The sequence below is a fragment of the Chanos chanos genome, chromosome 8, assembly GCF_902362185.1.
Source record: "Chanos chanos chromosome 8, fChaCha1.1, whole genome shotgun sequence".
Classification (NCBI taxonomy): domain Eukaryota; kingdom Metazoa; phylum Chordata; class Actinopteri; order Gonorynchiformes; family Chanidae; genus Chanos; species Chanos chanos.
In genome coordinates, this window is record NC_044502.1 from 15,554,999 (window position 1) to 15,571,763 (window position 16,765).

The 16,765-nt window shown below is 42.1% G+C and overlaps 1 protein-coding gene across 1 annotated transcript in view; it reads left to right on the plus strand.

Annotated features, from left to right (window-relative positions):
* The window catches only part of ptprk (protein tyrosine phosphatase receptor type K), a 124,999-nt gene that overhangs the window by 41,532 nt on the left and 66,702 nt on the right, over window positions 1-16,765 (plus strand). The window contains exons 4-6 of the mRNA XM_030781213.1: window positions 8,696-8,777; window positions 12,662-12,777; window positions 13,841-14,015. Of these exons, the coding sequence (XP_030637073.1) occupies window positions 8,696-8,777; window positions 12,662-12,777; window positions 13,841-14,015 (373 nt within the window). The remainder of the gene's footprint in view (window positions 1-8,695; window positions 8,778-12,661; window positions 12,778-13,840; window positions 14,016-16,765) is intronic.

Here is a 16,765-nt window from a genome sequence, read left to right on the forward strand (position 1 = left end):
TGATTTTCAGAGAGTGGATTTGTTTGTGTGAACGTGTTTCTCTGTGCCAAAGTATGGTTTGTATGAAGCTCATTTGCATTTTGCTGTCTTTGATTGTGTGTGTGTGTGTGTGTGTGTGTGTGTGTGTTTGTGTGTGTGTGTGTGTGTGTGTGTGTGAGAGAGTGAGTAAAAAAATAATGAAAGACAGGCTGTTTACTGACTAATTGGGAGGAATGACTGAGATTCAGTTTCTTTGGTCCTCCCACAATTTTTCTGCATGTGTGTGTGTGTCTGTGTGTGTGTGTGCGTGTGTGTGTGTTTGAAATGACTGAACTGGGTATCATTAGTATTATCAGTTGATAGCCTTTGATTTGGACTTTTGAAGACGAAGGAACACCAGAATCTAGCTGCTGATTCTAGAAACTTCCATATCTTCTAGACTAGACCATTTTTTTCCCCTTTCTTAACTGAAAAGAATTTGATTTGAGCCAAATAACAGAGCTCTGCTGGACTGAAATAAAAGAGTTATTTAGTGCTGTATAAACAAACAGGAAGCCCCAACTCCTTTTCAGATGCTTAGATTTGTTGAATTGTGCCTTTTCCCTATGTATAGGTGTGTGTGTTTGTGTGTGTGTTTCTATAAAAATGGAATGATTTAATGCCTCTTCTGGTCATATGGATACATTACGTGGTTGATCACTTATGAAATATGAATGAGGAACCTGGGAACTGCACTGTTGCATTCACTTTTTACTTACGCTCCTGTTGAATCATGGGAAGTGTATTTCTCAGCTGTAGAATATCCTGGCCTATCATTTTAAAAGCCCTTTAAAGAACCATGTTCGGAGCCTTTGTTGTTTGGCAGGGACTGCTCCCCCCATGCTTTCATAGTGAGTTTACAGAAACAGGAACTTTCTAAAAGAAACTTTATGTATACTGAATCCACACATTACACTAGTACAGCAGTGTGTTCTCTCTCTGACTCATACCACCGTGCCACACTGGCATGGGCGACATTTTGAGACGACCGTCTCTGGAAGTGGCATACAGAGATGTGTGTGTGTGTGTGTGTGTGTATACACGACATTTTGAGATTACCGTCTCTGGAAATGGCATACGGAGGTGTGTGTGTATGTCTGTCTGAGTGACTGTGTGTTTGTCTGTGTGTGTGTGTGTCTGTGTGTGTCTGAATGACTGTGTGCGTGTGCGTGTGTGTGTGTGTGTATATGCGACATTTTGAGATGACGGTCCCTGGAAATGGCATACGGATGTGTGTGTGTGTGTTGGTGTCTTTGTTAATGAAGATGTGATGGAAACAGCACCCTTAGAGACACAGGGGCGAGTTGTGACGGTGGCAGGCGGCAGAGAGAAGACCAAACGCGTGGGGGATTAAGTATCATTTGGGAGTCATGGCTCTCTAATTAATAAATCTCACTATTAGAGGGAGACACTGATGAAGAGACACAGCGCTGGCCTGTCAGGCCTGTTCATCTCTCACCCTCTGTGTCTCATACTCTCTCTCCCTCCTGCTCCTTCTCTCTCTCTCTCTCTCTCTCTCTCTCTCTGTCTCTCTGTCTCTCTCTCTCCTTCCTGCTCCCTCTCTCTCTCTATCTCTCTCTCTGTCTCTCTCTCTCCCTCCTGCTCCTTCTCTCTCTCTCTCTCTCTCTTTCTCTCTCTCTCTCCTCCCCTCCCTCCTGCTCCTTCTCTCTCTCTCTCTCCCTCCTGCTCCTTCTCTCTCTCTCTCTCTCTCTCGCTTTCTCTCTCTCCCTCCTGCTCCTTCTCTCTCTCTCTCTCTCTCTCTCACTCCTGCTCCTTCTCTCTCTCCCTCTTTCTCTCCCTTTCTCTCTCTCTTTTTCTCTTTTCTCACCCCCTCTCTGTTCTGTCCATCCGTGAGAGTCGTCCAGACATGCTGGGTTTCCTGTCCTTAATAAGAGTGGCTGATGACTCTGGCAGTTTGCTTTATGGACTTGTTTTATTTTTTTTTCCCTCTCCACTGTAATAAGTGGTGCGATATGTGATTGACAAGTCAAGATTTTCCTCTAGGATTTATCACCATCGGGGGAAATGTAAATATTCCTTCTTACATGAACGTAAATGACATGAATACAAGTGCTGATTACACATGTCAAAGGGAATAGATTTAATATGTGGCAAGAACATTTTCATCCTCCATTATTAAGTACTAGATAGTCAGAAATCATGCCAGTGTATGGGGGTGAGGTAATCTCAAACGAGACATCTGAGAATAGTTCCCTTTTTCTTCCCATGCCAGATGATGGGATTCATTCATATGTGGTTTAGTCTTTCTGATAATTATTTGATAATGAATAATTTTCTTCTGTAAATATGCTGTGTAAAGTCGCTCTGCCTAAGGGACAGGGCTTAAACCCTGAACACTTCCTCTGGAATTCCTTTATGGTCTTCCGACTCACTTTTTCTCTTCTCCTCTCCTCATTTCTCTTTTCCTCTGTTCTCTTTTCCTCTTCTCTGTTCTCTTTTTTTGCTTCTTTTCTCCTCTCTGTGTGAGACAGAATGCTTTCTTTCCACAGCAGTAGTAGTGTGAGGTACACGAAATCAATGGTTTTAAATTAAGTGTCAACCTTCTAATGAGGTCTGAATATTCCCATATTTCTCTCTCTCTCTCTCTCTCTCTCTGTGACCTCTACATGAACAATACTGGAGATCAACATCCCTTAATCAGCACTTCTCTTTCTATTCATTAGAGAAACAAATGACATGAACTGCAGAGAGAGAGAGAGAGAGAGAGAGAGAGAGAGAGAGAGAGTAGTATCCTCTTCATCCTCTCCGATGTCGTGGTGTGAATACAGACTCTTCGACTGTTTATTTCATTTGTGATAAAACTGAAGCTTTTATCAAGCAGTGGGAGTGTGTTGAGTGTACGGTGGCGGGACCTCTCTGATCTTGTACACAGCTCTTATCAATGCAGGCTGGAAAAGAGCATTAGAGGCAGATAATCAGTTTTAATGGTGCATTCTTAGGGTGATTAAAGTGATTGGAAACACTCTAGCTATTGACTTGATTTAATGCGTTCAGAGGTGAGACAGAAAGGACACTTTATCTTCAGCCTACCGCCGCTGATACACTCTCCCTCTTTCTTTCTCTTTTCCTTTTACTTTCTCTGCCTTTCTCTCTTTTGTCTCCCACTCTCTCAATTTCTTTTGCATGCTCTCTCTTTCTCTCTCTCTCTCTCTCTCTCTCTCTCTCTCTCTCTCTCTTTCTCTTTCTCTTTGTCGTTACGTCCTAACCTGACTCCAGTGAATGATGACTCCTGGGTTTTGTCTTTAAATCACATTTTTGAAGATCTTTCTCCTTAAGTCCTCCCATCAACTGCCTTCTTACACGGCCCGCGTTTACACCAATCACTCTACATCAGCCTGGCATTGATGGGAATAAGGAAACAATTAAAGTCAATAAGTTAGACTCTCATTTTTCCTCCTCGTTAAAGCATGTTCTCACTCTCTAAAGAGCTCTTTTCTCCCATACAGCCAGGCCTGTCTTTTCTCTGCTCTTAAGTCAAACAACTGCTCCGTCGGCAGCTGAAATGATGGATTGCGATTGATCTGTGCGAGAGAGAGAGAGAGAGAGAGAGAGAGAGAGAGCGAGAGAGAGGGAGAGAGAGAGAGAGAGAGAGAGAGAGAGAGAGAGAGAGAGAGAAGGAGTGATTACCCCTGCTCAGTGAAGAGATGAATGTGCCTAGTGTTGGCTGTTTGTGAGGGATGGGTATACAGCAACACGGAGGCCAGAATATATTGTCTCTAATGGGCCATCCTAAAGAGAAGGCTATGGCACTGCACAGGCTGGAAATAGGATATTTCTCTCTCTCGGCCTCTCTCTCCCTTCTCTCTCTGTCTCTCTCCATCCCTTTGTCTGTCTCTCTGTGTCTCTCCCTCTCTCTCTGTCTGCCTCCCTCTCTCCCTTCCTCCCTCTCTCTCTTTCTCTCTCTCTCTCTCTCTCTCTCTCAAAGAAAACACTCTAGTTCACATTAACAGAAATGATGAATGACACCTCATGCCTGTGAACGGAGGAATAAAAGCTTCCGCCCAGCATCACATTTGTATCAATTGTCAGCTTCTCTCTGACATTGTTTACTCTGAGAGTGCTATGGTAATGATCAGCACACTAAATGCTAATGTGTGTGTGTGTGTGCATGTGTGTGTGTGCGTGCATGCGTGTGTCTTTGTATGGATACATGTGTGTGTGTGTTTTTTGGGAGAGGCTTGGGTTGTCAGTCTCTCTCTCTAGGCTCCTGACAGGTAGACTGATGAGAAAGCAGCTTGTATCTCTGTATCAGGATGGCTGATGGGTGACGGACACGTGCACGTGTGTGTGTGTGTGTGTGTGTATGTATGTGTGTTTGAGTGCTTGTGAGTGTCTGTTTTGTGTGTGTATGTTTAGTGCTTTTTTAACACAAACACACACACAATCACATACATAGCTATGTTGAGTGATGCTGTGGCGTTGTGAAACTGAAATCAGTTGTTTTTCCAGTCTAACAGCAGTGGTTTGCAAGTGAAATACTTCAGATAAACTGACTCATATAGTACCCATGCCACAATATCTGTTCGAGCAAGCAGAATACAGGTAGTTGTCTAGAAAATACCTTGCACACACACACACACACCATCGCCCTCTTTTTTCTCTTCATGCGCCGTTGTCCTCACAGGGTTTGTCGTTTACCAATATACATTCAGCAATTCCACTCTTCCTCTCCTAGAGGAATAGCAGAGAGAGGGAGGGTGTGAGGGAAAGAAAAAGAACTATTGTTTCTCTTCATTCTGTCATTCCTCTGGAGTGTGTGCTGTAGACACACACACACACACAGTCTCTCCTGTTTGCTCCCAGACTCACTGATAGCATTCTCATTCCAACTGATGCTTTTCTCTAAAGTGCTATTGATCCTGAGACAGCCTCTGAGACTGTTGTAATCAATGTCTCATCATTTAATGCCCAGCTAGCAGGACCGCTAAGAGTCATTTATGTATTCAGTAGAAATGTGATTGATGGTTACTCATGTTTCTGTCTCATTCTAGAGTGCAGAAATGGACATCTTTAATCACTGTTGTTCTCTATGAGTCTTTGTAATTCATTTTGACATGAACACATGTTATCGTACTACCTCACAAACAGATGCTTATAAAGCACGCGCACACACACACACACACACACACACACACACACACACACACACACACACACACACACACACACACACACAGAGCCAGGTCAATTAGGTATTTTAAACATTTGAGTAAGTAGGCCTTTACTCTCTTAATTAACAGGATAAATGGCAGTGTTGATTTATGCTCTATAAGACATTTACATAGTGTTTGTTTGGTATTGGTTTAATATACACAGTGCTGACAGAACTGTAGTAACTAGGACACAAGGTGAAGCAGCCCTGTAGAATGCTGGGACAGCGCCCAGTTATTAAAATAGGTGTTTAACTTAGGTCTCACACATACGCGCACACACACACACACACACACACACACACACACACACACACACGCAAACACACACAGGCCAATCTGGTCTTTCCGGTCTCTGTGAACTCCATATGCGTCTTTTTCAGTCAGGAAACCACTCGCTTTTGCCCATCTGCCATCACTTCGACAGCAGACTCTCAGCCCATAACTCTGCTGGCCCTGCCCCTCCCCCCGACACCCCCCGCTCCCCCCAGCCAAATCCTCATCCAGGTGTCCTCTCCAAACACACGAACAGAGTTTTAAACAACCCTAGGCCTGTGTGGGCCATCCAGAGTGGCCAGGATAGAAAGTGAGATTGGAGTCCTAAATGGGGATTTGACTTGATGGAGACTGTAGGGTAAATGTTGTGTTAATGGTAGTGTAAACGTGTTAGTGTTACAATGCAGTTGTTTCACTTTGACTTAAACTATCAGCACATGCTATTGGTCAAGTCTAGTGAGGGCATTTGTCTTTAAACACACACACACACACACACACACACACACACACACACACACACACACACCCCCCGAAGTAAGTAAGGTAGGAAGATATTTAATGTTAAATGACCTTCTGCTTTTCAGTTTCTGAAGTGAATACTCCCACTCTCTCTCTGTCTGTCTCTATGTCTCTGTCTCTCTCTCTCTTTCACATGTACAGTCTCTGTCTCTGGGTTCTAGGTGTCCAAGGCACTGTATTGCTTGTGTGAATGTGCTTAAAAGAAAAAGAAAAGAATCACTTAAAAGAATTGCTCTAATGCAGGTTGACAGACAACACCAAGTTCTTTTTTCTCCTGGTCCTTCCTTTCACTTTTTTGTCAAGTTGTTCCAACAACTTACAATAACAGTATTTACTTTCTTCTTTTCAAATGAAAGCAGAAAATCGCACCATCCTCAGGTCCGTAAATAAGTGCTCTGTTCTTTCCCACTCACTGTTAACTTCAGAAAAGAATGGTCCTTTTTTTTTCTTATTTTTTCCGCTTCAAATTTCCTCAAACCACTCCACCCAGGCACTTTCAGTTCAAACAAACTTATGTTACAGTTTAAACCGTACACCTCTTAAGAGCATTACAGTCAATATATATGAATACGTGAATATTCATGTACAAATATGTGAAGACTTCATTGCCATCGCTGGAGAGAGAGCGAGACAGACAGACAGAGACGTAGACGGAGACAGAGAGAGAGACTCCAAAGACGGGCTCTTGTGAAGATTTCCATTGTAATGGGCTCACTGGCCCATTTATTGCCAAAGAGCGAGCTTAAGATTTGTTTTATAAATGTCAGACGCATTTGTAGAGAAATCACTTAAAAGGTTATGAATCTGGGCTAAAAGCAAAATGCTATCAATATCCCTTCATGCACAGGGTGCAGATGGCCTGATGAACTCTAATTGAAACGGCCTCTCTCTCTCTCTCTCTCTGCCTCTTTCTTTAGAGACTTTGCGGACGATTACTCATGGGGTCAGTACTAGACTGAAGACATGTAGTTATGTATTTGATCTCTTGAATCCTTAAAGAAAAAAGGAAAAAAACAAGATTTATTGCAAGGGGTGATAAGAGGCCCCTGCTGAATGTACCTTTTTTTGGTCAGCAAAAGAACACAGAGAAACAGAGGAGAGAGAGTGAGAGGGATGGAGAGAGAGAGAGGGAGGGAGGGAGGAAGAGACAATGATTAGAGTGGCTGATACTTGATCTTAGATTTTGAATTTAAATCATGGACTAATAAAAATGTACTCTATATATCTTTTTTTTTTTAATTAGATACTTGTGATGACACGTCACACTATTTTGTAAGGAAATTTGAGTCAGTTACATCCTTGAATAATCCCTCTTTTTGAATAGTTTTCAAACCTTTTCTTTTGTGTATGTGACCTTTATGGAATTGTCTTAATGATGGAAGCTGGTTGAATGTGTGCGGCTGCTCAGTCTTTTGGCGTGTCGGCATGTGATTGGCAGTGTGTAATGGCCCTGTGATTAGCGTGACGTTGGCGGTGCAGTAATGAGCGTTCTGACAGGCTAATTTTTGCGCTGGGAAACGGACACCTGTCATTTAGCCCCTCACTCAGACACTGGCTCTAGAGGCTGTTCTGAGAATGGCCATTGTGTCTAAGAGCACTGATCTGATCACCCACTGACTCCCTGTTCTTCAGAGAGAGAGAGAGAGAGAGAGAGAGAGACAGACAGACAGACAGAGAGAGAGACAGAGAGAGAGAAAGAGAGAGAGAGAGAGGGAAGGAAAAATGGATAGCTGGGATACAGAGTATGATTTAAACGTCTTTCAGTGCATTGACTCACGGTTGAAAATGTCAGTTTTTAAAGAGCTTGCTCTCGTAAAACTACTTGAGGGAAGAAATGGTCATCACTTTTGATAATTGCAGTGAGAAAGTCACTTAAAGTTGAAAGTAAAGATAAGCTATGAGGAGCTAGCCTACACATTATCATAATTTTAGTCGGTTAAAACTTAAAACTAAAAACTGAAATGACTGATTCTGACAGTGAAAATGCTGTAACAGTTTCTGTAATGTGCCATATATCACCACGATGCAAATATATTAATATATAAAAAAAAAATTCAATATAAATTTGTGACTGTGAAAATGCTGACCTTTCTTGTAATAACTCAATGATACAAATGTGTTCCATTAAAATTGTTAATCTCATTATTATGTATTAATACTCATGTATATTCAGTACCACTTTATTTAACCTGTGTAATATGTGAATGACAGAGTCCTGGATGTGACAGCGCCTGCCATGAGGTGTCATGTCCGCACATAGTTGCTGTGAGATGTAGTGGAGTTTGCATTCTGACAAATGACAGAGGATACCTCCCTGTTGCTTCACCATGTCACTGCTACTGACATACTGTCAACTGTGTCATATGGTGTAAACAGTCATAGACATGACATTGCTGGTCATGAAGATACATGTCAACTAAATGATATTATGTAATGGTAATGACCCTGTCATTGCTGTAGTTTAATGCCCATATCAAATAAGGAGTGAAAGATTTGTTTAGAATAAGAGCTGTGTCAGGACATTTAAATACACATGATAAAAAGCTCACCAGAGAACCCACAGGACGAATATGTCCGTTTGCGCTGTGCCAGACATGCAGGAGAACGATGGAATGATGGAATGACGGATTGTTGAAAGTGTGTTCCGTAATGAAAGCCGTAAAAAAAAAAAAATCCCCTCTCTCCCTGTTCCCGTTTTGTTTTTTCGACAGGTCATCTTTGAGGCGGAGGTGTCGGGCGGGAAGTCGGGTTTCATTGCGATTGATGACATCCAGGTTCTGAGCTACCCGTGCGGTGAGTAAACAGACCCAGCCTTAATTAACCACCGCCCCCCTCGCACCTGCGCTGATGACTCGTCTCTGCCTGGCAAATGAAGATTAGTTGGAAGGTACACCTCCGTTCCGTGCGAGACGAGGCAGACTGAGATAATGGAAGAGGTGGACCTCTGTTTGTAACCTCCAACAGAAATAAATACATAAACAAATAAGAAATGCAGGATATGAAGGATGATGATTTACATGGTCTCATGGCTTTTTTCTTCTTTTTGGTATTTGTGTGACAGAGGGACTTAACCTGAGGCATTTTAGCTATTTAAGAAAAAAAAGAAAAAAAAAATTAAGGAAGATTTTTGCGTAGAGGGAGAAAAAAAATCCCGTTCCAATAGGATTTCCGATGACGCAACTAACAGACGAGAGAATGGCGGGGCTGTTTTGAGTTCTACCTTGTGACATCCATCAAATCGTAAAATCATCCATCGTGTCATAAAACTTGTCAGACGTCTCTGAAACAAGTCAACTGATTGGCACTGAGTCCAAGCAGACATGTTACTCATATTTTTGTCCTCACCATATGGCTATCAGCAAGCATGCAGCCTTTCCTGGTCTCTTTTTGATCTTTTTGGATCTTTTCGTGATCCGATTTGCCTCTGTTTCAGTTTGGGAAGTAGTATTTTTCTTATGCAAGAACATCTTTAACCACCTCATGATTTTTTTTTTTTCGTGCATGTTTATTTCCCAGCTCTCCTTAAAACAGGAATGTTAGCATTAGCTGTGTTGCAGCACAACAAAAACCTCAGCAGGGGAGTTCAGATATCCAAAAAGTCAACGTTTCTCAGGCACGACCACGTAGAAATGGAGGGATTAGGCGACATAATGGAAAAGGGTATTGCAATTAATAGTCTGAGCAGCGGGAGACGGTGCTTTCAGAAGCCGGGGGGTCCGCTCTTAAGCAAAATTATAATCTTTCCTGAACTCCGTTATAAAGCCTTATAACACACGGTGCCGTTGATTAGTCATGACAGGCAATTACGATCGGCGGGTCGATGACAGCTGGTCTCGGTGAACCCACGCGCTTTGGTAACGGTGGTTCAGCACGTCTGGCCTGCTATTAAAAGACCCCATACCGCACAGAGCACAACCCCATCACAGAGAGCCACTCAACAGTAATTCAGTGGCCCTGTATTCACTGGGCAACACTGAGCCTGGACAGATATAGCAACTAAAAAAAAAAAGTCATGTGGAAACCAAGAGCATCTTACCTAAAATCTTACCTCTCCAAGGGTGAGCTTTTCCGTTTTTTTTTTTTTTTTTTTATCCTTTGCTAGGTTCATTATAAGTCTCATTTGAGGTTCAGATTTGACAGCTTCTGCTTTTAGAGAAGAACTCTTATTTTACCTTTTTAGACCCTTTTTCCTTTCTCCAACGTAGTCATGACCAATTCCTTTGCCTTTCTGTTCCCTGTCACGTGCACAACCCGCATGTTGGCCAAGGGGAGGGGGGGGGGGCACAGATTACCACAGGTCTCCTTCACTAGAGAGGCTGTAAAGCACACAGAGGTTCATGTCATGTTCCCCAGATTCCTCCACCACTAATCTGATGCCCAAAACCAACCAATTGGAGTCACTGTTACAGCGATGGGGAGACAATTCCCACCTGTGAACATTACCCATTACCAGTTGTATCTGTGTGGAGGCCCTGTCAAACAAGTAGCAGCGGCACTGCGATTTGAACCTGGGTCAGAGCTAAGAACTCATCTTTAAACACGGCTTTGCGATCTTTCTTCTTTCTGTTTTCAAATCATATTCGTTATGAAGTTCTCTGACTGCTAAGGCTGAGTGAGTTCATGTTAGAGAAGGGAACAGGTTTGTTAAACCGCTCTGATGGGAACGTGGGTCCTGTCGTTTGAAATCTCTCTCATAGCTGACGGGGCTGAGCTACCTTTGTGTTCCTCAGTGAGGTCCTGATGATGCATGATGCATCCAATAAGTCAAACTCCAGGACCTGACAGCCAGCGCTGGGGCCACATCTCGGCTCCTTTCTCATTTCGAGGCTTCAGAAATGACTGTGCCTGTTTGGTTTTGCTCCTCTGACACAGCAGTACTGTGTAGTGTGTGTGTGTTTTTTCCTTTCCTCTGCCCTCATTGGACTCATCATAATTACTTAGCCTGGCTTCTCAGCTGGGTATATTACTGCCTGTGTTGCTCAGGTCCCACCTCTGTCAGAAACAGGCTAAGATGACTACCCCCCTCCCCCTTCCCCAACACACACACACACACACACACACACACCAACCCGCCCACAGTGAAAATCAGCAGTGTGTGAGAAGATGTGATATAGGCTAGTGTGTGGTTCACTTGAATACACTGGTCTATAATGATCTCAGAAACTCCTTCTCTCTCTCTGTCACTTTCTCTCTCTCACATACACTCTCTCGTTCTCTCACTCACTCTCTCATCCACTTCTCTCTCTCTCTCTCTCTCTCGTGTTCTCTCACTCACTCTCTCACCCACTCCTCTCTCTCTCTCTCTCTCTCTCTCTCTCTCTCTCTCTCTAGCTCACTCCCAATCTGATTGTACCGTTCATGCTTCCATACTCTGCTTTGGTAGTGACCTTTCTTACTGGTGGCATAACCAGATTTTCTCTGCTCTTCATCCTCTTTTTTCCCTCCTCTCGTCATTTTCTCTATTCTTACTGTAGATCAGCTATCAAACCTGTCAAACTGACTGAGCTGTGCTATATTATTACATTTTCTGTTCCTGTATGTGGTGATAGGTTTAAAGTCATAAAAAAACATTTTCTCACAAGAGTCTATGGGGCTAATTTGTGGGATGATCTGAAGGGCTGGGATTTTAATTAGTTACCGGATTATAGAATAAAAATACCCTTTCATTCAAAATACGTAGGGGAAAAAAAAAAGATTGCAAGACAGAGAACTAAAGACACTAATTAAAAACAAAACAAAAAATCTACAGACAGTTTCCCCCGCAAAGCTAAATTTACTCTTTCAATTTATTCTTTTATTTATTTTTTTAATTTATGGAAGAAACACATTTAAACCGTACTTTTATGTTTTTCACAGAGAATATTTCTTCAAATCTTTGACACTGTATGAGTGAATAAATGTGACATGCTAGGCCTTGCTGGTCACATGATGTTTTGATTTGACCTGATTGTTTGACGTCCATATCCACAAGAACTCTATGTATGGATCCCACCGGGTCTGATTACTATGCTGACAGAGCACCGGTTTCTCATTCGTCTCCATTCACACTAGTCTAGTCAGAGATGTTTATCGGCGCGTTTCTCAGACTTCCCTTAGCTCTCTCTTGCCTTTGGCTCGACTCCAGAATGCGACAGGGCATCTGCTTTTGTGTTTCAGCCAAATCAGCATGAATAATTTAGCGCTCCAGAACTACTTTTTAATATTCTCTCTTAATTTCCAGTGTTTATTAACATCTTGCGTCCAATGCCGAGCAGTCCTCTTAGAATAACAGGGCATGCATTTTACATAAAAGAAATAAGTAATTTTGTGTTATTTATTTATTTGTTTATTTGCTTAAGGTTTGCAGTGTTAACTTGAAGCAAACCTTCAGTAAATCAGACTAGGATAAAAATGAGATCCATTTTCTGAAATCCAAAAAAAAAATAAATAAATAAACAAACAAAAAAATCCCCCCTGAAAAACACTCAACCTTTGCTGGAAGTGTTAGAGTAGATGAATGAGACGGTTAGTGGTCATTAGCATTGGCAGCTAACATGGTTGATGTTTTATGTAGTGGAACTGTGCCTTTTATCGATCCCGTCATGTTACCAGCTTGTTTATGGAAGCTGCAATGCTTGTTTTGGGTGTTGTTGTTGTTGTTGTTGTTTCAATGTGTGATTTCATTTTTTTTCTTTTAGATAAATCCCCTCATTTTCTGCGTCTGGGTGATGTGGAGGTGAACGCCGGCCAGAATGCCACGTTTCAGTGCATCGCCACTGTCCGTGATGCCGTCAATAACAAACTGTGGCTTCAGGTAAGCATGGTGTCAGGCTAGAATTCTAAACCAAATGTAGACCATAAAGGTTTTGCTGGTGTTTATTGCGACAGCTGCCAAAGGGTGGGATTTTTAGACTGAAGATCTATCTGGCCTATTAGAATGGAAACCGTCAGAGGGAGAGAGAGAGACAGAGAGAGAGAGAGAGAGAGAGATCCATAGCTCAGCTCAAGGTCTCCCTATTCCTCTGCTTCAATTTTCTCACTCCAGTTTTCTCCTGTTGGTGCTGTTTCTGTCCAACATCCGTTTCACTCTACACCACCTAATGATATTTGTGTCAGTGGGCTGTGTGTGTGTGTGTGTGTGTGTTGGGTTAGTAATGAAACCCCCCTGCTGCTTTGTGATGACCTGAGAAGACAGGTTGGAGATGGAGGTAGAGAGACAGAACTAGCGAGAGGGAAGAGGGAGGGAGAGACACGGTGAGGATGATAGGAAAGTGAGGGATAGGGATGGGAATAGAACGAGTGTGAAGAAGGAGAGAGTTGGACAGAGACAGAGAGAGAGAGAGAGAGGGGGAGGGAGACAGAAGCAGTCATGTATGACAGGGTGTGTAAACTGTGGCAGGCTAAGTGACCTTTCCCTTAACGCCAGACGAGCGAGTTGAAAAAACCTCCCTTGCAGTCTGTCCCACACTTGTCTGAGAATGTTCTCCCTGTGCAGATTTAACAGGGAGTGGCACAATGAAACAGATAAGGAATTAGGGGTTTCAACGGTGTAATTTTACAGCCCAGGATGGATAAACTGGCCTTTCGCCAATTAATCACCATGGTGATGGACAAGCGCTCATTTTCAGAGAATATTAAGTTCTGATGTTCAGCAATATTTACTTATGTGGACTGTGTGTGTGTGTGTGTGTACGGATATATGTATGTACGTGTGTATGTATACATGTATTTGTTAAATGCACTGAGTGTCAGAATCCCTGAATTACTGTACCGATGAATGAAAATAGTTTTGAAAGATGATAGCATCTCTCTTTTTCTGTCTCTTTGTTTCTCTGTCTCTGTCTCTCTCCCTCTCTTTCTCGCTTTCCCTCTTGCAGAGGAGGAATGGAGAAGATATACCAGTGGCTGAGACAAAATATATTAATCATAGGAGGTTTGCAGCTTCATTTAGGCTAAAGGAAGTGACCAATCAGGACCAAGATCTGTACCGATGTGTCACTCAGTCAGAAAGAGGCTCTGGGGTGTCCAATTTTGCTGCCCTCATTGTCAGAGGTATGTTTGTTGTCTCTCTGTTCCTTTGCACAAATACAGCTACACATACACATACACACACACACACACACCTATCTATCTATCTATCTATCTATCTATCTATCTATCTATCTATCTATCTATCTATCTATCTATCTATCTATCTATCTATCTATCTATCTGTATATCTATCTATTGAGAGAGAGAGAGAGAGAGAGAGAGAGAGGGACTATCAGCTACTATCATCTTTTCTGTTTGTTCATTTGTTGATGTCTTTTTTGAGTTAATGAATATTTGTCAATAAACAGAATAATTAGAGAATTACTCACTCAAATGAGAGACGTTTGGCTTCCAGTATGCTGCTGCAATGAAACCAAAAATGGTACACTGTCGAATTAATGGTGTCAAACCAAAACACTTTATCAGTGTCTTTATTCAAATCTGATTTAATCCATATACTTTTTATACACCCCAACATATGTTTTTCATGGATTAGAAACCAAACTGTGAAAAAGATAATCGTTTAAAATGCGGGATCATTTGCTTAAATGCTGTATTTGTACATTCAGCTTAATTCCTTTCACCCACAACAGATCACACACACACACACACACACACACACACACACACACAGAAACTGAAAAACTGCAGCTGTTCCTTTAAGTGGGGTAAAAAGCAGTGGAATGATGCTCAAATCAACATGATTACCCATGGGGTAGAACAAATCTAAAGACTTTTGAGTGGTTGTGACGTGGACAGTATGTTTATGTAAGTAGGGCTTACACGAGGAGAGGGCCAAGCCAAGACTAAATGCTTAATTCGGTCAGACGGCCATAAAACCAATATACCAAGAAGTAAATATTAATCTTGTTAAAACTGCATGAAAAGTGAACAGAGCCGCTCTTCTCCGCGTAATATATAAAAAGATAGACAGAGAGGGAAAAAAAAGCTTTTAAAGTGGTCATTTGCTTTTAGGATTGTGGGATGTACTGAAATGTTTAATTGGAAAACAGATCGGAGCGATAACAGGTTGTTTGAATTAATGTATTCGAGCTCTGTCACGGCAGTTCCAGGTTGAACTGTCACTCACTGTAGCGTCTCGCTCTAGCGTTCTCACAATGGCTCAGTGCACCTGTGGCCAGATGCTACGTTAACAAATACAACCCCCTCTGGCTTCTTTTCCTCTCTTCTTCTCCCTTTCACGCCTCTAAAACGGAGAGGAGGGCATTTTGTGTTTATCGAAAGTGAGTATAAAAGAATTTTTTTTTATTGTTGCCAGAGGCCATAGTGCACGCGGAACCCCAGTACTGAAGTCCGGTTGAATATTAACTGCAGTGACAGCTTCGATATCTCAGTAGCGTTTGAAAGCTGACATGCCGCTACAAGGATACAAAAGATGGTAATTTTAAAAGAAATTTTTAGGCCATAGATATGGGCAGTCTTTAATGGAAGCTGGCAGGAAGTAGACCGTTGTCGCGAATGACCTAAGGGTAGTAGTTTATTAGCAAGTTTTCTTCCTAACAGGAAGTGACAGGGACTGCTTTGGGGCTGTTTTGGTCCTCTTTGTAACAAATGAAAATTTCAGTAGCGAATTCTTTCACTAAAGGAGTATTGATCCACATGTCCCCGAGCAGTAGTGGAGGATAGGAAAAAAAAAAAAAAGGAGAGAAAAAACATGGTGGAACACAATTGCGTTTGTCACGAGGCTGGTGTAGCTGCCAGAGTTCTTCTGAGTAATACCGTCATCACCGTTGCTGCTGGAAATAAAATTTATTGACAAAGCTGCTCATAGGGACAAATTCAAAACAAACGCCCAGTGAGTCCAGTGCATTTGTTACGTCTTTTCAGAGCAGAAAGAATAAAAAGACAGAAAAAAAAAGATAGAAAAGCATAGAAGTCCCTGTTAAATTATTTAATAAATAAATGAGTCTTCTGCATTGTAACGGCTTTATTTTTTAAGAATTCAGACCTCATTTCTTTAATGTCCTAAGATTTTCAAATGTTATATTTATTTTATTTTATGAATATATTCATACAGAAAAATTATAGTAAAGTATTCAACTGTATGTGGCATACAATCGGTTGTGAGGTGATATGTGTGTGTGTGTGTGTTTGACTCCACTCTCTGCGCTTTAATGACTTTGGATGGTGTGCTGTCATCTCCTGCTGGTTTGTGCCAGTAAGGAGCCGAGCCCTGAGTGCCAAGCCATCCTAAACAAGCCGTCTGATTGGCCCTGCAGACGCCTGTCAGCCCCACACCCCCACTCCCTGTCCCACTGAGAGAGAGAGAGACAGTGATATTCGCTTAAAAGTAGATTAACATCCTCTACTCCCCCCCCCCCCCCCATGTGCATACACACACACACACACGCACACGCACACCTGTCAGCTCAATCCCCCTGAAGAAAGCGTCCCAGCTGACACATCCGCTCTCAGAAGAGAGAGACACGCTTAAAGTCTGATAGTCCTACAGCGGGTGACGTCTCCTAATGATCGGGAAGGGAACATTTTCCACTGTCATAAGAGAAATAAATAAATAAGTAAGTAAGTAAATAAATAAATCAGTAAATAAATAACGGGGAAAAAAACAAACAAAAAAACCCCCCAGAAATGTCAACACAGGAAGCGTCCTTTGAAAAAAAAAAAGGCGATGAAAAACAAAAGAATTGGGTTACATTTTCGTTTATATTATCATATTCCTTCTCTACACAAGGTCTCTGTGTGTGTTTGTGTGTGTGTGTTTGTGTGTGTGTTAACCGGCATGGATAATC